The sequence below is a fragment of the Astatotilapia calliptera genome, chromosome 13 (assembly GCF_900246225.1).
Source record: "Astatotilapia calliptera chromosome 13, fAstCal1.2, whole genome shotgun sequence".
NCBI lineage: Eukaryota > Metazoa > Chordata > Actinopteri > Cichliformes > Cichlidae > Astatotilapia > Astatotilapia calliptera.
The window spans coordinates 5,207,581-5,231,556 of record NC_039314.1 but is presented as its reverse complement, the minus strand read 5'-3'; the positions used below and the strand labels follow the sequence as shown (position 1 = coordinate 5,231,556).

At 40.2% G+C, this 23,976-nt stretch overlaps 1 protein-coding gene across 2 annotated transcripts in view; it reads right to left on the bottom strand.

Annotated features, from left to right (window-relative positions):
- Positions 1–23,976, bottom strand: part of LOC113034802 (gamma-aminobutyric acid receptor subunit pi) — a 73,801-nt gene that overhangs the window by 7,179 nt on the left and 42,646 nt on the right. For both annotated transcript variants that reach the window (XM_026189856.1, XM_026189855.1), the window contains 5 exons: positions 20,126–20,238; positions 13,952–14,019; positions 9,925–10,142; positions 7,778–7,860; positions 32–169 (listed from right to left, as the gene is read on the bottom strand). In XM_026189856.1, the coding sequence (XP_026045641.1) occupies positions 32–169; positions 7,778–7,860; positions 9,925–10,142; positions 13,952–14,019; positions 20,126–20,238 (620 nt within the window). The remainder of the gene's footprint in view (positions 1–31; positions 170–7,777; positions 7,861–9,924; positions 10,143–13,951; positions 14,020–20,125; positions 20,239–23,976) is intronic.

The following is a 23,976-nucleotide window of genomic DNA, read 5'->3' as shown; positions in this document are numbered from 1 at the left end:
ATTAAACAATGGTTTTGGTTATCATTGTTACCAGTTTCATAGATGGCCTCTGAGACAGATGTGTAGTGGTCTTCTACTGTATACTGAGCCAGCTGGAGACTGTCTAAACCACTGACAGACTCATTTCCTCTGGTCCAGTAGAACATAACATCATTTATGTTGTAACCCCCTAAAGAGAAGAAAAGATGACAATGAAGAAAGCTGCTCTAATTACTATACAGGATAAAATAATTAATTTGATCAGTGAAATTTATCTGTAACTTTAATGATTGTGTGCATGGAAGCAGTGGGAGAGTCTGCAAGCAAAAAGCATATAACAAGAACAGCTACACAATTTATTATGATATTATCATAATAAATTAGGCAGAATTGAAATTTAATTTTTTAAATATCAGTGTTGTAAAAAACACACACAAACAATTTTTTTCTCTGGAACAGTTAGCGGTTTAATGATTTGTGCAATAACTGGTTGATGAGCTCTGATGCCACTTATGCTGAAATGAGTGTGTGTGTGTGTGTGTGTGTGTGTGTGTGTGTGTGTGTGTGTGTGTGTGTGTGTGTGTGTGTGTGTGTGTGTGTGGAGGGGAGGGTCCTGCTGAAGAGCTTAACTCTTGCCTCTTACCATAACAGACTAATCATGCATATTGCACTGGGCCCTAGAGAGCCTAGATAACCCAAATAAAGCTTGGAAAGAGAAGACATGCAAAATTAATATGATCAAAGATGCCACGGTTAAGTGTGGTTGCGCCTTTGACAGAGCAATGTAACAATGTGTAATCGTATCAGTTAGTAATAACTAGTGTTTCTCGTGTAAAAATAAAAAAATAAGGATAAAGTGTGATTAATAAGGCTTAACTTCTTAGGTGTATTTTTCTCATTTATCTGCAGAGGGAGCAAGAGAATAACAAAAGCGTGAAGACACGCTGTTGGCAGAAGCTGGTGTGCACCTCAGTAATCTGCCTTGCATGAAACGCTCATTAATTCTCTCTGTTTAAACCCATATGGAGTCATGTATTATTGACCAGAGCCACAATACTAGAAGCATAGCTTTCCTAATGAAGGGCAGTGGTGACTTTGAACCTGAAAGGTCCAATAAATTCACCTTTTTATATTTCATTGTAATTCTCTTGGTAGAGGAATTCATTATTCTTCTGACCTAAAGCCCTATCGTTACTGTACAAATTAAGAGACACAGATGGTCAGTGGCAAGCTGTGCAATAGCATGGAAAGAGTTACATTCAGTGCCCTGTAGCAAGCAGCCAAGAGTGTTGTATTTTTTTGAAAGCGTCCCCACAAAAATTTGACTTACAGCCATGATTACAAAAGGCCGTCACTTTCTTTTGACTCTTTTTGCTGTCAGAATGCGGAAAATATTTACCGCAATCTTAATTTAAATGCCCCTCACCCTCCCACGACGACGCTCTCTTTAAAGCCTCCTCCTGTGCAGAGGATCCACTTTTGGCACAGCATTAAAAGAAATAAATCCTTGAATATACATCTTCATAAAGAGACACAGAGACCAAGCAAGCGGGAAATAGAGATTGAAGGAGAGGAGGACAGGAGGGGAGAGAGAGAGCGAGAGAGATGGAGAGAAAGCAGCAGAGATAGAGAAGCACGATGAGAGCGAAATGGCAAAGGGGGGGGGGGGGGGGGGCATACAGACACAGAGAGAGACAGAAGGAAACAGATGCAGATATTTAGCCTGGAATTATTAAAGCGGTGAAGGAAGGATCCATCATCCTCTCAGTTACCTAACGTTAACCTCCAGATGCCTTTATGCCTGCTGTCAAGTGGCACTGGAGCTCCAGCTAAATGTTTTATTTGGCACTGAGGTCCTGGTGGGCTTCTGGCAGGGATCTGACTTAGCTTAGCCCAGCTGCCGTCATTTAATAGCATGGAGCAAAAGCAAGCTGGGAAGCAAAGACAGTAGATGAGCAGGTGGAAATAGTGGAGAGGTGTGAGGAAGGCTTTTTCTTCCAACCATTTACTGCACAAGGCAATGAAAATGTGTCATAATTAGGAAAAATGGTCTCCCATTTTCAGCAACGTGTCACGAAAAATGTACACTTTTTAAAAAGCGAGGAATTTTTGCAGTGTTGTGGCAGAGGTTTTCATTCCACAGTTATTAGGGTACATTTAAAGGATTTGTAGGATTAGATGGTTTTGGTTCGAGGGACCCTAACTGACCCTGCAGTATAATGACTGTGGCTTTAAGATTATTCAAAGTCTAACTGAATAGTTTGACATTTTAGGAATAAACTTGAAACTGTGCATTAAAAGCCCCTTTGAATTTATATGAATTTTGCTGTGGCACGCCAGCTATTGTTAGATTCATTCTGTTTGCTTTAATAATTCTCCTGAATGGACATGCGATCGTGGTGAAAAAGAAAGTATACCCCCTGTCAGCTTTTTATGTATCAGGCCATAATAAATACAAATCTGGTCCTTAGCAACCTCAGACGAAGTACAAAGCCCGACATATTACACCGAGTCATGATTTAACAAAAGCTAAGTTCAAGTGCAGAAGCAGGGCATGAAAAATTAAGTACAGCTGTACTGTTTCCACAAGAATTAAGAGGGAAAGTAGCAGCCAGGTGTTCATGATCAAACTGATCTTCAGCAAGTAACACCACATCTATAATAGTAAAAGTTTTGTCAGTTCACTGGTCTGAAGCAGTCAGTTGTGGGTTATGCAATGCCAAGGAGGAACGATATCTGCAGTGATCTTAAAAAGCAATTCATGCTGCCCATCAGTCTGGGAATGGCCACAAGGCCATTTCCAAAAAAATTAAAGTCCATCATTCTACACTGGGAAAATGTATCCACATGTGGAAAACATTCAGGACAGCTTTCAATCTTCCCAGGAGCGGACATATCAGCAAATATAGCCCAGACTAACAAGCCTCAATGGGCATGTTAAATGTTAAAGTTCATGACAGCATAATTAGAAAAAGACCGAACAAGTCTGGCTTGTTAGGAAGGGTTGGCAGCAGAAAGCGTCTTCTCGATAAAAAGAACTTGACAGCGCATGCTTTGCAACATCACATCAACATCACAACCATATCCTTTAGTTTTCTACAAATGTGTCGGTGTGCATTACGATCAAGCGCCTTCACTTTGGTATTGTCTTTCCAAATGCAATATATCAGCACAAACACCTGATACCAGCTGTGGAGCACGGTGGAGGAGAGCTGATGATTTAGGTACCTCTGTCACATCAACCCTCTGTGTGTCCTCCTTCACTGCATCCATGAATCTCTCTGTGGTCTTCCTATTTTAGTCCTGCCTGACAGCTCCATCTTCAACATCCTTTCTCAAATATATCCACTATTCCTCCTTTGCACATTTACAAACTATCTCAGTCTTGCCTCTCTAATTTTGTTCCCAAACCACTCAGCCTGGACTGTCCCTCATATATATTATTTCTTATCTCGTCTATTCTGGTCACTCCCAGTGATATAATTTAACATCTTCAGCACCATCACCTGTTTTTATTTTTATGTTTTATATTTTAAATGTTGTCTGGGAAAAAAATCCCCAGTAACTGGTGATTCTGAATTGATGATATGTGTGAATGATTGTCTGTGCGTTTTAGCTCTGTGATAGACTGTGATAAAGGGCAGGTGTACCCTGCCACTAAGCTGCGGGCGCGCGCAATCGCGCACTGCAGGCACGGTGTCTGCGCACAAAAAATCTAACCTAACCTGAATTGCAATTAAAATAAATACGTTAACAATTCATTCTGCATTGTGAGTCAGTAAGTGACCGGTGACTGGGTGCTCCAGCCAATGATGCGATTCACATTCGTATATACGCCGCTAATCAACATCGTTGACAGGCTATGGCAGCGTTCTTACCGGTGTTTTAGTTAGCAAAGCGGCGTGGCTGATGTGGAGTGAAGCCATGTTAGTGACAACGTGTACAACCATTGGAGATGTGAGCAGGACAGACGGAACAATTGAGGGAAAAAGTGTGGACTTTATACCAGTTTTTAAATTGTGTTCATAGGCCAAGTAAAACCAGAGTTATGATAAAAAATATATGCAACGTTTGGTTTTCTTCCTGAATACTGTCGTTGTTTATATTTACTGCGGGAAGAAACGGTAAAAACTGTGTTTTATAAGGAAAACGCTCGAAAGCCTGTGAGCAATGACAACACAAAAACCTCCACCCTTTCCTATTGGTCGAAAAATGTACCATGTCGACCAATCAAAAAATGATATGCCAACATGGCATTTATTGTTTAGGAAGGGGGGGGAGTTTTAGGAGTGACTGCAGTGTTTTGAGATGCAAGAGATGTTTAGCTCAAATCTTGTGTAGTTAGTGTGTAGTGTAGTCAATAGTTTGGTTGTGTGTGTCAGAACAATGAGGCGACTGCTGAATGTTACAGGAGTGATACATCTCCTGTTGTCAGGCCTGCAGGCTGTTGTTCTCCTTTATCTCATAGTGGACAGAAATTATGTTTTGGAGTGGCACAAATAATTTGTGTGGCATCAGATTTGATGCAGAACAGCTGATTGTTCTGTAAATAGTTTGAAATGTTTATTAAAAAACCGCCTTGGCAGCATTTTTAGGTAAACAGCTGCAAAAAACTTTTTTTGAAGAAGTAACTATATAATTAATTGCCCAACATTGGTCATCATATACTGTATTTTGCAGACAGAGAGTTACAGACTCTCTCCCAGACCACAGACTCATACTCATAATACAAGTCAGAGCTTTATTTAAAAAAAAAGAAAAGAAAGAAAGTTGTGTTTTCAAAATTGGAGTTCAAGTTGTTTTTACTTCCAATAGTGTTAACATACCACACAGGTCATGAACAAGATTTATTTATTAATTTTCATTGTAAGTGGGCTAAAGCACTTAATTAAAAGTAGTCTAACATAAATGTAAATGCTTTAATTTGATTATTTTAATAAGCCATGTGACTTGGATGGAGTCGATGCTAGCGTGACCACAGTGCACACGTCTGCTGTTGCTCACAGTGGTCCAAGGGACTGCTCAGGGAGTTTGTGTGTTTGCTCAGACACATGAAAAATTAGAGGGAACACTGATTAAGAGCTAACCATAGTTGGGACTGTATCCAGCCCCGCCCTGAGATTCTGAATTGGAAATGCTGTAAAGAAATGGGATGTTTTTACTTTTTCATTATTAAGGGTAGACAACTGCAGAAAATGATTTTTCCATTTAACATTTAGTTCATAGCACAATACAATGTGCAAAAAATGAATTAAATGAGAAACCCTGATAGTATGTGGATCTGTCTACCAAACTGTTGTCATGCCATGTTTTTGTAATTTTTGCTTTCTTTTAGCTCTTTTTTTTTGCCAAAGTACGTTAGGGTCTGTGTGCAAAGATGGCATAGATTTTCTATACAAATCATATCAAGCTGAGCGTTGACAGTGCTGAAAAGGAGGGCACGAATTACAATATCAACAGAGTAATTCATGGTGGAAAAAGAAAACTTTTAGAAAGAAGGATTTTGTAACCTAGCAACAATGAGAGCTTAAGAGAAGTGCTATAAAAATGAGGTGACAGGCATTTCCAGTGCAAAAAGTGCTTTATGTGGACATGGACCCCTATTAAAACAGTGCTCCTCTATGAAATACTGTCTTAGCTGTCCAGGCTTTTCTTACATTACTGATGTCACCATGGAAAATATTTTTCCATTGCTATCTTTTCAAACAAAGAATGCACAGCTGCCCCAGTCTGCCATTTTTGCTCATTACAATGCTTCTGCTAACTTTAGTATGTTTCAACCACAAGTAAAGTATTTGTAATGTTGTTAGCTGTAATAGACTTCATGCACTTACAGCAATGTTACCACTGGCTTGGATTATACTGTATGCCTCTCCTCTCTGGGTTGAACCAGAAAGGTTTTACTTGTCTAAGTCACTATACCAATAAGGAAAGGCATCTGGTGTACAAATCTGCCAATGAGTAGCCAAAAGTAGGTCTTAAACAACAGCTGGGTGAGGGTTATTTTTATTTTCATGTCACCTATTATTACTATTTTTCTTACCATTCTCTTATGGTACATTTGACCAAACCCTAGCCCACAAAGTGCAACTGATGTTGTTGAAATATGGCTGTATATCAACCCAAGCCACAAGCCTTTTCCTAATATAACCAAGCACTTAGGTGCCTAAAGCAAAACATGATTAGACTCCGACGATGCCATCATGCCAGAATGGGATCCCAGCAGTGACAAAATTTAAGGTTGTATCCCTCAGGGTCTAGACATTGGTGATGGTCAAGATGAAGATGAAGGCTTAGATGGACCTGAGGTGCATGAACGAGTCTGAAAGGGAGAATGATGGTAAAGCAGTGAAATTTAAACCACATGGAGTAGAGGCTGACTGGCTCAAAGAAACTGGACTAGTGTAATGATGTCAGTTTTGAGTTTGAGTGTTTTGAGTGGTAGTGATGTAAAGAACAGATTAGCAGCCGAATATCCAAGAAAGCAGCAAAATGAGTGATTACAGATCTTCCGTGTTGAATTTGCACAAAAACTTAGTAATTTATTTTGGTGTATCTTTACGAAAGAGCACCATGAAAAAAGCAGCCGCATTTACGGGAGCACTGTATCTGACATCGTAACAATAAGACTAGTTTGGACAGTTCTAATCCTCTAACCCAGTGGTTCTTAACCTGGGTTCGATCGAACCCTAGGGGTTCGGTGAGTCAGTCTCAGGGGTTCGGCAGAGCCTCCGCCTTGACATGCGCGGCTCATTTTGTGCACCAGTAAAAAACATATCTATGTCTTGAATTTGGAAAAAAAAATCCATCCATCCATCCATTCGCTACCGCTTATCCTTTTCAGGGTCGCGGGGGGTGCTGGAGCCAATCCCAGCTGTCATAGGGCGAGAGGCGGGGTACACCATGGACAGGTCGCCAGTCTGTCGCAGGGCTAACACACAAGGACAGACAACCATTCATACTCACATTCACACCTAGTGGCAATTTGGATTATCCAATTAACCTATCCCCACAAACTGCATGTCTTTGGACGGTGGGAGGAAGCCGGAGTACCCAGAGGGAACCCACGCAGACACGGGGAGAACATGCAAACTCCACACAGAAAGACCCCGGCCTGATGGTGGATAAAGCATAAAGAAAAAAAAATCACATTTTATTTTTCACTAAAGAGGGATTCAGTGACTGCACATATGAAACTGGTGGGGTTCGGTACCTCCAACAAGGTTAAGAACCACTGCTCTAACCCTTTGGGGGTTTCTTCTTGTTAATAGGGAGTTTCTTCTCCCTACTTTCAACAAGTGCTTGCTCATAAGGGATAATCTCATTGTTATGGTTTTCGCTCTAATATTGCAGAGTTTTTACCGTACAAATAAAAAGCACCTTCAGGCAATCATTGTTGCAGACCATAGCATCCTCCCTACCTCAACCACTGGCTGTTTTTCCTCTCGTTGCATTTTTTTAAAATTTTCATTTTCTTGACTTTCATTGTGCAGTGTTTTTATAGGTGGTTCAGTTGTAACCCGAGGCACTAGCTGTATTTTTCTTTTTTTTCCACAGCAGCAGTTATGTCCTTTATGAAACATTTCATCAAGACTGAAGTAAATCCAGTTTATGTATGATGTGTGACATTCGTGCAATTTTACAAACACACACACACAACCAATGCAGAACATGAAAGTGATCCATTTCATCCTTTGTTTTGATCGGATTTACTTGAAATTATGCCCACCCACCAACAACTCTGCCACAGCTTCAGGTAGCAAAGATCAGATTTTCTTTAAATATAAAGTGGCCTTACAGCTCTCCAGTTGTAGCGTGCAGGTCTGCTTGTCCATGGGATACTTGGTCAGGTCCATGTTGCAAGCCACAGTGGTGGTAATCCTAGACAACAGAAATGTTATTTAAGTCCATGAAAAAGGTTACCAACGGCAAATGATATTTGTTATTCCTGGAGACTTTGAAAGCATGAAAGTGGCATACAGTATCCTTTTCAAATTAGCTTTTCCTTTAATTGCTTAACCTTTGGCTACAATCATCTCAGTGCTTTCTCATGTATTCCCTCCAGGCACAGCACTGAAACATTTACCACAGCTGTCCCTTTCCTCCAGCACCTCATATTTCTCACTTCACTCTGTCATTTTTCACAGCTCCAATTCCCCAAGGTGGTCATTTCTCTCCTGACTATCTTTTCTGGCTTGTTTTACTCTCACTAGTCGTGTTCTCTGACTGTGAAGCACCATCCTCCTCCACATTTTTCTGCCACACTGAAGCGTAGACGGTAAGCACTTCTTTGTATCGAAAGCAAAGGTCCATGAAGACTGGAGAAACTCTTATTTATTCCCAACAATAAGTCAAGAAATTGAATTTCGCTGTACTTAAGGATGACACGTGTTTTTTTTTTTTTAAAAAGAAACACAACTCATGTTCACATTTAAAATACTGTACTATATACGGATGGACTGTGAAGAGAGACTACCTAACTCAGGTTACTATAACATAACACCCACATACCCCACCAGTGGTCGATTTAGTTGATTGCACATGATTTGGAAAGGCACACACCTGTCCATATAAGGTCCTATGGTTGACAGTGCATTTCAGAGCACAATCCAGCCTGGAGTCTGCAAAAGGTACCTGAAGGACTCTCAGACCATGAGAAACAAAATGCTCTGGTCTGCTGAAACCAATACTGAACTCTTTGGCCTGAATGCCAAACATCATTTCTGGAGGAAACCAGGCAGCGATCATCACCTAGCCAATACCATCCCTACACTTAAGCACGATGGTGGAAGCATCATGCTGCAGAAATGTTTTTCAGCATCAGGAACTGAGAGACTAGTCAGGGTTGAGGGAAAGATGAATGCAGCAATGTACGGAGATATCCTCGATGGCAACTTGCTTTAGAGCACTCCGGACCTCGGACTGGGATGAGGGTTTATCTTCCAACAGGACAATGACCGTAAGCACACAGCCAAGATAACAAAGGAATGGCTTCTGGACCACTCTGTGAATCTTGTCGAATGCCCCAGCCAGAGCCTAGAATTGAACGCCTGTTGAACAACCTCCCCAACTCCCCATCCACTGTTTGCAAGGTTCTGCAAAGAAGAATGAATCTGCCTAAAAGTAAGTGTTCAAAGCTTGTAGTGTCATACTGAAAAAAGACTTGAGGCTATTGTTGTCAGAGGTCAACAGAGTACTGAGCAAAGGCTGTGAATATTTATGTACATGTTTTATTTATTTATTTTAATAAATTTGCATGAGTTTGAAGGAATTTATTTCCACTTTGACATTATGGGGCATTGTGTGTAGAATTGTGAGGTGAAAAATACATTCAATCCATTTTGGAATAAGGCTGTAAAATGACCAAATCTGGAAGGAGTTAAGCACTGAATACTTTCCGCACAAACTGTATATCGAAGAATAATTTAAAAAAAACAAAAGAATTGAGTCAATGAAGTCAAATCCAGATCATGGACAGCTCCTCAATCTGTTGATGAGTTGAGGTTACAGCATGTGACAGTAACACAGTAGGCTGTTTAAATCCCTCTCACCACAGTTTTAAAAAAGCTGCCTGCTTGACTCAGTATCTATGAGTGCAAAGGTAATAAAAATTTGAGAAGCCTGCCAAGATCCCATCAGATCTTAAGCCTTGCACACAGTACAATATCTGTTTCCCAGATCCTAACAGGACTTATGTTGCATTGATAGCCCACAGCTCTTTGTATTGCCAAATCACATGGTCCTATACTCATACAATCAAATACACAAGTAATAGAATTGACAAAACTCCCTGCTTCGCAATCACATTATCTCATATTCAACCCACACTTCTTCCCTCAGCCAATGTTCCTATCCATTCCCCGGACTACTTTTCATTGTCTGTCAAAGCAGAAAACAATAAACAGAACAAGCCCATCAACGCACAATCTTTATTTGTTACCCCACCTTAGTGCGTAAAGGACAGTCCCGTTGGGGAAGATGCGGATCAGCCTGTTCTCCACAGTGATGTCATGGAGGAAGGATTTCTTGGAGTCAACAATAAACGTGTCTGGGACCCAGAGGAGCTCAACTAGCCGCCCGTCAAGGCTCAGGCTCTTGTTGCCTTCAAACACCAAGCGCTCATCAGTCCATCGCTGGCGGAGGAATATGGTAGCCGTGTAGTCCTGCAGTAATGAGGCCCGAACAGGTCATTAGCAGAGCTGATACACTGTTTTTACAAAGCATGTCAGTAATGTGCTGACAGACAAGTCATGTTTTTGCAAACCAAGCTCAGTGTTGTTGTATTTTTACAATTTTTGCAATTTTTACATAGCCCAAAGCCCTTATGTGCCTCAAACAGCAGTAATTCAAAACATTGCTTCAAATCAGCAAGTTCTGTTCAAGTTTGTTCTGTTCTTTTAGCACACTGAACTTATTTTTTTCTTCATGACATTATTTTTCAAAGTCTTACTGTTGCATCATGTGAGACAATGTAACCATTTTCATGTGTTGCATGCTAGCTGTAAGCAGAATTTTCTCACAAAGCAAGCATTGCAGGAATGAACCATTCCCAAAGGAAAGTCATTGTTGCACTCACTATTTAATTAAGGCTGGTCGACCACTCTTAGTCAAGAAAGTCCAATCTCATATGAGCAAAACGAGTATGCACTTCCAGTATACTGAAACTTTTGTAGCTTAGTTTTTTGATAAAGATTTTTCTTTTAAACATGGATTAACTCTTGAAAATATGTTTTAAATTCTGTCTTCCCTACTTTTAATTTTAAGTTGCTTCATTGAAGGTCCAGCATGGGGATGATTATCTATGTCTGTTGACCTTACATGTCCTCAGATATGTAAGTTCCAAAATGCAATCCAAAAATATAAAGTGCATAAAATTCTTTAAGTTTTTCTTCCAAGGAGCTAGACTTTCTGGTAATTTTTTAAAGTGGTCTTAAGCAATAGTTTACTAGGCTTCCTAAAGGTATTTCAAAGTTGTTTTCTGGGTTTTGGCTTCTTTTTTCATTTACTGAAAGCCGTGTCCTTAAGAAGCAGTAAAAAAAAGGTCCAGCAATGCCCTGACACAGGGCCTCAGAGTTATTCCACCACACTATTTGCTGAAGCGAAATAAATTATCTTAACAGAATAGTGGCATCAAGAAGCAATTCTTAGGGAGGATAACATGAGAGACAAAGCTGAGGTATGCCAATTATACAAGAACTGAGCTGAAAATAAGTGACAACAGGTCTAATAGAGTGATGAATACAAATTCAAAGTTTCATCAATATGTATGGAGGAGTTTAGAAGAGGGATACAAGAGTGGGTCTCTACTTAACCCTATCTTTTCAAATTATTGGAATTGTAAATGCAGAAAAATACCATCAGATTTTGATCCACCATGTAATACCATCTGGAAAGCATCTGATTGGCAACAGCTTAATTTTTCAGCGGTGCGATGATCCCAAACTCAAGGCCAATGCAGCACAGTATATTTGTATAGAAAATACACAGTGGAAAGCTATCAGTCATGGACTGGCCTCCAGAGATCCTGGACCTCAACATTATTGAAGCGGTGTGGGATCATCTTAACAACGAACAGAATAAAAGGCAGCTGACATCCAAAGAAAAGCTTTGAATGTAGTTCAGGAAGCTTGGATAACTATTGGAGAAGACTACTTGTAGAAATTTTGAGAAAGCTTGAAAGTTCAGACAGCTTTGAAGAATAAAGGTGGTCATACCAAAAAAACGTGTACACATCAGGTTAAAAGAAGTGAGGAAAAAGGCAAACTTTTCATAACTGCTAACAGGTATGATGCTTTTTCAAACATTTCACAATACAGACAGACTGATCAATAAACTCGGAATAATGATGTGTTCTGACCTGCATTGCACAGTTTCTTGTTGCATTTAATCAGTTTTAACCTTTGTGGTTTATTAGTTAGGGACCCATGAAATGTATCGATACTACCAGTCAAAAGTTTGGTAATGGTTTTTCTTTATTTTCATGACTATTTACATTGTAGATTCTCACTGAAGGCAACTATAAAACTATAAATGAACACATATGGAATTATGTAGTAAACAAAAAAGTGTGAAACTGAAAACATATTTTAGATTTTAGATTCTTCAAAATAGCCACCCTTCGCTTTCATTACTGTTTTGCACATTCTTGGTATTCTTGTGATAAGCTTCATGAGGTCGTCACCTGAAATGGTTTTCCAACAGTCTTGAAGGAGTTCCCAGAGATGCTGAGCACTTGTTGACCCTTTTGCCTTCACCCTGCAATCCATCTCATCCCAAACCATCTCGACTGAGTTTAGGTCAGGTGACTGTGGAGGCCAGGCCATCTGGTGCAGCACACCATCACTCTCCTTCGTGGTCAAAGAGCCCTTACACAGCCTGGAGATGTGTTTGGGGTCATTGCCCTGTTGTAAAATTAATGATGGTCCAACTAAACGCAAACAGGATGGGATGGCATGTCGCTGCAGGATGCTGTGGTAGACATGCTGGTTCATTGTGCCTTCAGTTTTGAATAAATCCCCAACAGTGTCAACACCCCACACCATCACACCTCCTCCTGCATGCTTCACAGTGGTAATCATGCTTGTAGAGTCTGTCCCGTATTCAGTAAGTGAAAATAAAATAAACAATAAAAGGTGAATCAAATGGACCATTACGGCAAGGCTGGGATGGTCAGTTTGGTAAAGTAAATCCGTTGGGCATCTTTCTTTGCCTTTAGACAACAATTCTGATGGCAAAAGAGCCAAACGGGACAGGCCAAAAAAAAAAAAAAAAAAAAAATCATGCTTGTAGAGACCATCCAATCATCTTTTCTGTGGGTGGAACCAAAGATCTAAAACCTGGACTCATCAGACCAAAGCACAGATTTTCACTTGTCTGATCCATTCCTAGTACTGCTTGGCCCAAACAAATCTCTTCTGCTTGTTGCTTTTCCTTAGTCGTAGTGTCTTAGCAGTTATTTGACCATAAAGGCCTGATTCTCCTCTGAACAGTTGATGTGTCTGCTACTGGAGCTCTGCATGGCTCTAATCTGAGATGCAATTTCTGAGGCTGGTGACTTGGATGAATTTATCCTCAGAAGCAGAGGTGACTTGGGGGTGGCTGTAGCTCAGGTGGTAGAGGAGGTCATCTACTGATTGGAAGGTTGGTGGTTCGATTCCTGGCTTCCCCTAGTCTGCATGCCAAATATCCTTGGGCAAGATATTAACCCCAAATTGCTCTCTGATGCATCCATCGGAGTGTGAATGTCAGTTAGAAAGCACCTAGGAAAAATGTGCTTGTGTGAATGCACAAGTTGTGTAAAGCACTTTGAGTGCTCAGAAGAGTAGAAAAGCGCTATATAAGAACCAGTCCATTTTCCAGCACTCTTGGTCTTCCTTTCCTGGGGCAGTCTTCGTGTCAGCCAGTTTTGTTGTAGTGCTTGATGTTTTGACTTTGACTGAATATGTCACTTGGGGACACGTTCAAAGTTTTAGCAAATTTCTGGACTGACTGACCTTTAGTTCTTAAAGCAATGATGGACTGTGGTTTCTCTTTACTTAGCTGATTGGTTCTTGCCATAAGAAGAATTCAGTTGTCAAATAGGGCTGTTAGTTGTGCCAACCTGACTTGCCCATTAAGAAGGCAAGAAACTCCACAAATGAACCCTGACAAGACACACCTGTGAAGTGAAAACCATTTCAGGTGACTACATCATGAAGCTTACTGAGAGAAGGCCAAGGGTTTGCAGCGCTGCCAGCAAAGCAAAGGGTGGCTACTTTGAGGAATCTAAAATATAAGACATATTTAGACTTTTCTTTCAATTTTTTCTTTGCTACATAATTCCATATATGTTGCTCTATATATTTAATGTCTTCAGTATTTATCTACATTGTAGAAAGAAGTGAAACTAAAGGAAAGACCATTAATTAAGAAACTTTGATTGGTAGTGCATGTTTTCATTGTTTAATTTCAGAAAGTAGTGTGATACTCTTACCATGTTGATCTCTGAAATGGTGTCAATGCTGGCAATGTCCAAACTCATACCCACTGTTACCGGACCATCTAGAAAAAAAGAAGAAACCATTCAAAAACATACTGCTCTATGTTCACACACTGCTTACTCCCTTCACTTTTAGTCTACATTAATCTTTGTTAATAGTCTATCTGGCAGACTGACAGACAAACTAAAGTCTATGTTTTGCTTGAAAATAACTTTTTCTGTGGCACATGGAGAAAGGCTGAGCTGTATCATGACACATTATTATATATTAAGGTTGACCTCAGCTGGTTATGAGTGCTGTGAGTGTCACTGCCCACTCAGCTGTGTCTACACAGACACAAGTAATTTAGAAAGAAAACCAGAGGACCGAGTTTAGCACCTCTCCCACTGACCGCTGCCAAAACAGACTGAAGATCTCATTATGAGTGCAGCCTTGGGATGACACAGCTGCCACTGGGAGTGTGGCTGTAGCCACAGTTGGGCTTTAGTTCTCACAATTTTGGCTGTGAAACATTCACATTTAAGGCCACGCTGCTTATCTTATTTTCATGTGACAATTTAAAAAGTTCTTATGTTTTATGTTAAAGGGTTACAGCAGCAACATGGCATAAGAGATGCAAATCTAAAGGCAATGCTGGAGCCTCACTGCAGCAGAATGTTAAGTAGAGTTTTTGGTGCCAGTTGTAATTTTCACGCACACGGCACACAGAATCCAGGTGGAGGAGGGTCCCACGGCACCTGTTTTATATGACCAAGGCAGTTTAGCAACACTTTATCATACAAAGGTACAGTAGTGTGGCAAAAGCTTGCAAGGTTATCAAGTTTTAAGGTAGTGATCATGGCATTAACAAAATAGATTTCTCAGGTCTTCAGAAAAAGAATTGTGGATACTGTTGCAAACAAAAAAAAACTGTAAATATTAGAAAACCATCTCTAACCATCTCCGAAAAGACCAGTGATACCTGTATGCAGTTTGCTGTCATCATGCAGACATCCAGCCAGCTTTTGGGCAGACCATTCTACAACTGTTTGTTGTAATGGATTTCACTGTATTAAATCATCAAACCCTTACAGCATCTCATCTCTAAAACACGGGGATGGGAGGATAATTTTTTCAGGGCTGTTTGGCTGCCTCAAGGGCAAGAAGGCTACCATCACTGATGAAGCAAAGCATTTTGAATCAGATCAAATTATGTCAGGAAACAAATGATCTCAGTTTTAAGAGAGTGTGGGTAATGCGACAAGAAAACAGTGCACAGAACACAAGATGTTCTACCAAAATACAGCTAAAGAAGACCAAAGATTCGAAGCTCCAGAATCACTTAAATCCAACAGGAGTTGGACAAGAGGCCTGACGCAAACCAGTCATGTGAGGAAACCCAAACTTGAATGTATTGCTTTAAAATTATTCTAAGGTGATGTGTTAGAGGCCTGATCAATATTAACCAGAAATGTTTATTTGTGAGATAAAATCAAAGGCTCACATTTTATCAGGTCGAATTTGATTTGATGATGTTTTTTTACTTTTAGCCTAAGACATTTGACAAAGACGACGAAAATAAATACAAAACGCAGATTTCAAAAGATGATTTCATTTAATAAGGGAATAATGCTATTCATGCCTATCTGGCCCTATGTGAGAAACTAAATGCCCCCTAAACCTGGTAACTGCTTGTGCCACTATTGGCAGCAAGTCTGCAACCAAGCATTTGCTATCAACTGGCAATGAGTCTTTCATGTCACTGTAGAGGAATTTTGGCCCACTCTTCTTCACAGACTTATTTAATTTTAACCACATTTGAGAGGTTTTGAGCATGGATTTAAGGCTAGACTCTGACTAGGACACTCTAAAAACTTTGTTTTGGAAGTTTTTGAGCCATTCACGATAGACTTGCTAGTGTGTTTCAAATCATTATCCTGCCCAAATGGGCTTGACCTTCAGGCCATGACTGATGGCTGGACATTTACTGTCGGGATTTTATGGTAGAGAGCAGAATTGATGTTTCTATCATTTACAGTTACTTTTACGACAGCTGTAACAGGATTCAAGCTTTCTAACAAGTTCATCTTTTGTCTCATCAGTCAAGAGAATATTTTGCCAAAAGTCTTGAGAGTGGTCGAGATGTTTTTGCCACATTTGCCAAAAACATCTTGACCAACCAATCCGTTGGGATATTTTTGGTCAGCAGTGGTTTTTGCCTTCGAACTCTCCCATGGATGTCATTTTTGCAGAGTCACTTTCTTTTTTCTGAATGATGAACACTTACCATAACTGAAACAAGTAAGGCCTGCAGTTCTGTAAATGCTACCCAGGGTTCTTTTATGAGATCTGAATGATTCCTGGAGTCATTTTTTTGGAGGCCCACACTCCAGCGAAGATTCTCACCTGTTCCAAGTCTTCTCCTTTTGTGGAGAATGGCTTTCAACGTAATTCCCAAAGCCAGTCCCAAAGCTTTAGAAATGGCTTTGTAATCCTTTCCAGACTGATAGATGTGAGGGACTGTTTCTCATCAGTCCTTGAGTTTCTTAAGACCGTGCCATGCTGTGTTTCTGTCATGTTTTGTTCAGATCCTTTAGCCTGCTTCACTTTGTCAGACAGGTGCTATTTAAGTGTTTTCTTGATTCAACAGGTAATCACACCTGGGTTTGGCTAGTGAAAGTGTCCTCGGGGGGGGAATAATCACTTTTTAACTTACGGCCAGTTATTTTTTCTTATAACCTTTCTTTAATTTAAAACTATTAAAATATCAACAAAACAAACACAGGAAAGGGAAAACATTCAAAATTTCAAATACAATGATCTGCAAAGCAAAAACAAAGTGTATTCGAAGTGGCAGTGGCTGTGTGTATATGTATATATATACAGGGAGTGCAGAATTATTAGGCAAATGAGTATTTTGTCCACATCATCTTCTTCATGCATGTTGTCTTACTACTACCAATTAAGCATATTAGGTGATGTGCATCTCTGTGATGAGAAGGGGTGTGGTCTAATGACATCAACACCCTATATCAGGTGTGCATAATTATTAGGCAACGTCCTTTCCTTTGGCAAAATGGGTCAAAAGAAGGACTTGACAGGCTCAGAAAAGTCAAAAATAGTGAGATATCTTGCAGAGGGATGCAGCAGTCTCAAAATTGCAAAGCGTCTGAAGCGTGATCATCGAACAATCAAGCGTTTCATTCAACATAGTCAACAGAGTCGCAAGAAGCGTGTGGAAAAACCAAGGCGCAAAATAACTGCCCATGAACTGAGAAAAGTCAAGCGTGCAGCTGCCAAGATGCCACTTGCCACCAGTTTGGCCATATTTCAGAGCTGCAACATCACTGGAGTGCCCAAAAGCACAAGGTGTGCAATACTCAGAGACATGGCCAAGGTAAGAAAGGCTGAAAGACGACCACCACTGAACAAGACACACAAGCTGAAACGTCAAGACTGGGCCAAGAAATATCTCAAGACTGGTTTTTCTAAGGTTTTATGGACTGATGAAATGAGAGTGAGTCTTGATGGGCCAGATGGATGGGCCCGTGGCTGGATTGGTAAAGGGCAGAGAGCTCCCGTCCGACTCAGACACCAGCAAGGTGGAGGTGGAGTACTGGTTTGGGCTGGTATCATCAAAGATGAGCTTGTGGGGCCTTTTCGGGTTGAGGATGGAGTCAAGCTCAACTCCCAGTCCTACTGCCAGTTTCTGGAAGACACCTCCTTCAAGCAGTGGTACAGGAAGAAGTCTGCATCCTTCAAGAAAAACATGATTTTCATGCAGGACAATGCTCCATCACACGTGTCCAAGTACTCCACAGCGTGGCTGGCAAGAAAGGGTATAAAAGAAGAAAAACTAATGACATGGCCTCCTTGTTCACCTGATCTGAACCCCATTGAGAACCTGTGGTCCATCATCAAATGTGAGATTTACAAGGAGGGAAAACAGTACACCTCTCTGAACAGTGTCTGGGAGGCTGTGGTTGCTGCTGCACGCAATGTTGATGGTGAACAGATCAAAACACCGACAGAATCCATGGATGGCAGGCTTTTGAGTGTCCTTGCAAAGAAAGGTGGCTATATTGGTCGCTGATTTGTTTTTGTTTTGTTTTTGAATGTCAGAAATGTATATTTGTGAATGTGGAGATGTTATATTGGTGTCACTGGTAAAAATAAATAATTGAAATGGGTATATATTTGTTTTTTGTTAAGTTGCCTAATAATTATGCACAGTAATAGCTAAAATAGCTAAAACTAAAAACGAACTAAAAACTACTTCCAAAAAGATTCAGCTTTGATATTAATGAGTTTTTTGGGTTCATTGAGAACATAGTTGTTGTTCAATAATAAAATTATTCCTCAAAAATACAACTTGCCTAATAATTCTGCACTCCCTGTATACATATGCGCATATGTTTTGGATAGCTTTTTTTCCCTTGAAACCATTTAACTGATTAGGGTTATAGATAAATATATAAAATCATGAACTTTTTTCTGCAATTGTAAGTTATTGTGTGTGTATTGGTGCTGACTAAGAATTGTATTAAAATGGTCTGTATTCCTTAATTTTTATGCTGTACTAGCAGCACATCTGTCTTGGAAGCACCCTAACTTCAAGCAGTAGCTATCATACGACAACAGCAGCTGAACTTGAAACGATAACTAAATAATCGACCACAGCTTCATCCGTCATAGCCAGGCAAGGCGGGAGCAGCTGCGCTCAGAACCGGCAGCTTGCTACTGCTTGAGAGCTGCCTTCAAAAATAAGTAACGTGTCACACCCTCTCTGCTTTATATTGAACTGTTGTGGAACGCAAAAGTGGGGCTAAAAAATTTCTCTCTCTGACCTTTTTCTAGATTGTGTCTGAGTGTGATGACATAAAAGGGTATTTTGAGGACACAGGCATATATATAGTGTTGCATAATAAAACATTGTGTTATATAATGTAAGGTTATTGGAGGACAGCATATTTAAAAATGCTAAAGACCCCCACTTCTATCCACCAGCTGCAGTCTGTCGAGTGTGAACCTCCTTGAGGGAATTAATTCTTCCTGATTCACCATCAAAGACAGGGTAACTTTGCTGCTCTCCCGTGTTTCATCTTTCTATTCTCCTTCCCTTTTACTTATCAGTCATTTTTTTTCCTCAGAGACACACAAATGAGTCTGGTGTCATACTGCAGATACTGTATGTGCCAATGAGATGCATGTAAATCTACTGTATAAAAGTGTTTCTTGTGGAGTTTAGTAGGAACAGAGTGTGAGAGTGTGGCTCTCCTTTAAATCCAGGCAAGAAAGTGATTATCCAAAATGCTCAGTTATTCCTTTAAGGGTGTTTATGTGCTAGAAATGATGATTATTAGTTTTTGAGTAAGGAGGCAATCCACTTCAAACGCCAAAAATGAGCGCTCAGACGGCATTGTGCAGACCTGCTGGCTGTGCTTGAGGTTATCTGGCCCAGATGAGAAGTGAATCATTGCAAAGTTTAACCAAATTTAACTGTTTTTGTGGCAAATGTAAAAGAATGAATAAAATTAATGGAGGTTCCAGCAGTGCCTGAAAATGCAAAGGCATATGCGCGTGTGGGTGTGTGAATATGTCTCTTTGCTAGCGCTTTTACCATTACCGTGTGCCAAGCTTGTGCTTCCAGGCGGGAGGACTGGTGATTACGCTGAATAGCATTCGCCTTGGTAAAGTCCAAGGTGTTATTACAGATCAAACAGCGAGTAAACAAACCATAATCACATTGTGATGGATTCCCGGAGCTCAGAACAATAACTGTAGCGAGGGATTTGCGGGGAATGACATAACATTGTTCTTCTTCTGAAAGCACACATTGTGGCAGACTTTGTTCCTCTATTGCAAACAAATTGGTCACCTGGTGGAAACTGGAATCTAAATAAGACCATGTATTGTATGTGTTAAAGTAAGTCTTGTGTATGCGCGTTCAGGGCTTCATAACATGGTTAAACCTCCATGCCTGTACGCAGAAAGTAATGGAGTACACCAATTTCAAAGCTAAATTAAACTGGCGTAAATTTTAATGTATGTATGTCAGCATATATTATCTGAGATGGGACACGCAAGCACAAAATTGCATTATGAACCCATCTCGTTCTCTGTCAAACGCAGATTTCCCCTGGGTGTTCTGTCATTTCCATGGCTGCCTGTGTCTGCAGTTCCCTTACTGTCAAAGAAAGGCCTGAGGTACTTGTTGTATCCTTTCATCAGCCTCTGGATGGTAGGAGGCAGAATCTCTCCTTCCTTCACTTCTGCGTTGAGCAACGAGCTCTCTAACAACCTGAGAACAAAGACAGACAGAGGGGGGGAGGGGGAAAAAAAAGCAGAAATAAGAGTTATTTTTCGTTTCTCTTCCCGTTGTGCATTTACCAGATGGATTCTTCTTTGGCGTTCACAGAGTCTGCAGGGTATCGATTGAGTTCCACAGCAAGTCTTACCAGCCATGCAGGGAGGGAGTAAAAGAAAGAAGATTTAAATGGAGAGTTGGAAGTTTAAAAAAAATGCAAGAAATGAATAAACAAACAAAAAATTCTTTAAATTGAATGGGTCAAGAAAATGTTAAACCAGCCATATCTGCTTTTCCATCCACCTACGAATTTGAAATTACTATTTGCTTTCATAGGTTGTTGTTTTTTTCCCTTTCTTTTTTTATGCTATCCTTAAACGCACAGTGAAGTGTGGGAAGATGATTATATTGCTGGCAATTGTGGCAGCAGGGATGGGGGATGCGGGGGGCACTCATTGCGCTTTCCCTAGTGGTATGTGTGTTTGTGTATAAATCAGGCTCTAAATACAGAACGCCTGCTCTGTAGAGAGAAAGCCCCAGGGCACGTGCAATGATGTAAGAGGGACTGAAGCAAGACAGATCAGACCATGTGCAGAGGCAGAAAACGTTCATCTCCATGCCCTGGCAGCATTTCAGAGTTCCCTCTGTCACTTGTGCGCTGCGGTAGTCAAACGTGTGACAAGAAGCGATACAATAGTGAAGCAAAATGAGCTCCATTTCTTACACTATCAGCACATTCATGAGGCACTGTATTAAAAATACAGTGTAAATAAATCCTTATACCTTGGTATTCTTACTCTAAACAATTTAGTGAACTAGGATCAAAATGATCTGTGTTTGCAGTGAAACTGGTCCCATACTATTCAGACCCCTAAAAAGAAGTGTGCTTTTCCAGCAATATCTAACCCTTTTGGGCACAGTTTATGTGGTGTCTTTGTTTAAATCTTTGTTTAATCTTCTTTTGGTTGCTCACTTTAGAGGTGGCCACAGCGGATCATCTGCCCTGTCCCTTGCATCTCTTCTGTCAGTGCTCCGCATATCTTCTTTTACTGCATCCATGAACCTTTCAAAAGTAGCCCAGCTCCCGCTGATCCAGTGTGGACATTTCATTCTTAGACATATTTGACAAACATTTCACACCAGATGCCCATCTTGACACTACACTCCCAGCACCAGGTGTACTGTACACCACCTTGTAGCCCTCCTCTGATAAGGTTTGTGAAAGGGTTTGAATATAAATCATCAAAACATCTCAAGATGTGTGTAACTTGATTGCAGTGCAGCGCTACATGAAACCTACTATAGCTTAGTTTACTTGTAAGTAAGGTGTAAGGAGACTTAATCATTGTATTTCATGCGATAAAAGAATGAGATGTCTGTGAGACAGCACCATGAGTTAAAAGCCTTTATTATCGTTTTAACTTGTTATCAAAGGGCAATTTAACACGGCTCATGCTAGCACACCAAATCTGCATTCAACACAAAAGTCCAGCCGCAGTTGATGTCAGTGTCATTTTTGCATGTATTCAGTCAGGCTAAATTGAAAATGGTATTTTGGCCAGATGAAAGCCTGTGGGGAATATGCAGACCTTAAGCAATTCATCCAATACTTCCATACACTCTGAACCATAATGATGAAAAGTCATGGAGGCAGTGGAGAGATTAATCCTCTTGTGGGCTTAATTATCTGTATCCAATTTCTGGAAAACCATTAAATATTTGTTAAAACTTTTACATAAAACCACAACTGAAGGGCTGTTCAGTAGTGCCTCGTCTCTAAAGTTATTAGCCCCTGCTGCTAAAATGATGTGTTTACATACATTAACCAGGTGCAAGTAATAATGTGATTAACTGTTATCTCTTTTCTGCCTCAAATCCACCTCTTTAACAATTGTTCAAATAATAAAACAGCCATTTAAAACATTTACCGTGTTTGTTGTTTTCCACAACAAATATGGTCAATGTTTCATCTAAAAGTTGCATTAAGCAGGGTTTGTATCCACGAAAAAAACTTGAAGGTTTTAATTTATGAGAAATGCAAGAGGTTGAGTTTGTATGGTAAATGGCCTGCATTTGTATAGCGCTTTTCTAGTCCATAGGACCCCAAAGCGCTTTACACTACATTCAGTCATTCACCCATTCACACACACATTCACACACTGGCGATGGCAAGCTACATTGTAGCCACAGCTGCCCTGGGGCGCACTGACAGAGGCAAGGCTGCCGGACACAGGCGCCACCGGGCCCTCTGACCACCACCAGTAGGCAAACACGGGGTTAGTATCTTGCCCAAGGATATTTGGCATGCAGCCAGGATGCAGCCTGGGATCGAACCACCGACCTTCTGATTAGTGGCTGACCTGCTCTGCCACCTGAGCTACAGCCACCCCACGCTGTATAAACAGCATAATCCAGTATCTTTAACAGGGTACAATTAATTACAGGGAGGAAATTATAACAAGTCGGCTACCTTTGGTAGCTGATGTTAAGTGAAGGACAGAATCTGAGGTAATATGGTATATTTTATGTGAATGAATGAGAAATGCAATAAGTGGTAGCTTTAGGTTAATTGTGTTTTCCCTGTTGTATATACTGTGAACCACTAAAATGGTAAAAAAAAAAAAAAAAAAATCAGTCTATGTACAAGTAATTCCAGTGAGGCAAAAGCTCAGACTCAGACTGCTCGAAACCACTCAATTTCTATCTGTTATTTCTCCTCTTGGCTGTCTTTGACATTATTGAGGGCTGATAGCCCTAATGTGGTTATCTCAGACACACAGCTCTGGCTGTGAGAGCGGAAGATCTTCTGTTTGCAAGGGGCAACCAATCAGGAGAATATTAACTTAAGGAAGGGTGAAAGAGGCTAAAATAGCTTGTTTCAGACAGAAGCTGAATTAAAGTGCTTCCTCAAGACCTAGTATAAGATAAATAAGGGTTACTTTGAACTGCAAATCATCCAAATCTTGACTTTGAGTTATTCAATGCAAGAATTATTAAAATATTAAAATATTAAGAAATATTTTTAGCAGGACCGTATCTATGTACAAATACAATAGCATGTGGTGGCAACCATGTGGCCACCACATGGTAGCCAAGCAGAATCAAGCCTGCTTCCATAGACAAAAGCCGGCTATGGCGACAAGATGGCAGTAATTTAAAGGAAGGCTCAAACAGGCAATGCAAGAAGATTATGGGACAGAATGCTAATTGATGTGTACAAGGAGAGATTGCTTCACTTGGGTTTAAATTGACATTTATTTTTAGATTTCACTGGAACGATCAGTGCTTGCCTTGCTTGACCTCAAAGAATTCCACTACACAAATTGCAAATAAATATAAAAATAAAAGTCAGGGTGTAATCATATGTACGGAAGAGGATTAGGGCCACTGGGGGAAAAAAACGTGGGCACGTCTTTTTTTTTCTTCTTCTTCTTTTCCAGAATTCTGAGAAAAATGTCAGAATTCTGAGAAAATATAATTCTGATGAAATTAATCTCAGAAATCTAAGAAAAAATTATTCTGATGAAAAAAATCAGAATTCTGAAATTAAAGTCAGAATTCTGACTTTTTTCTCAAAATTCTGAGATTAAAGTCAGAATTCTGAGAAAAAATAATTCTGTTGAAAAAGTCAGAATTCTGACTTTTTTCTCAGAATTCTGGAAAAGAAGAAAAAAAAAAGACGTGCCCACGTTTTTTTTTTCAGTGGCCCTAATCCTCCTTCGTACATATGTC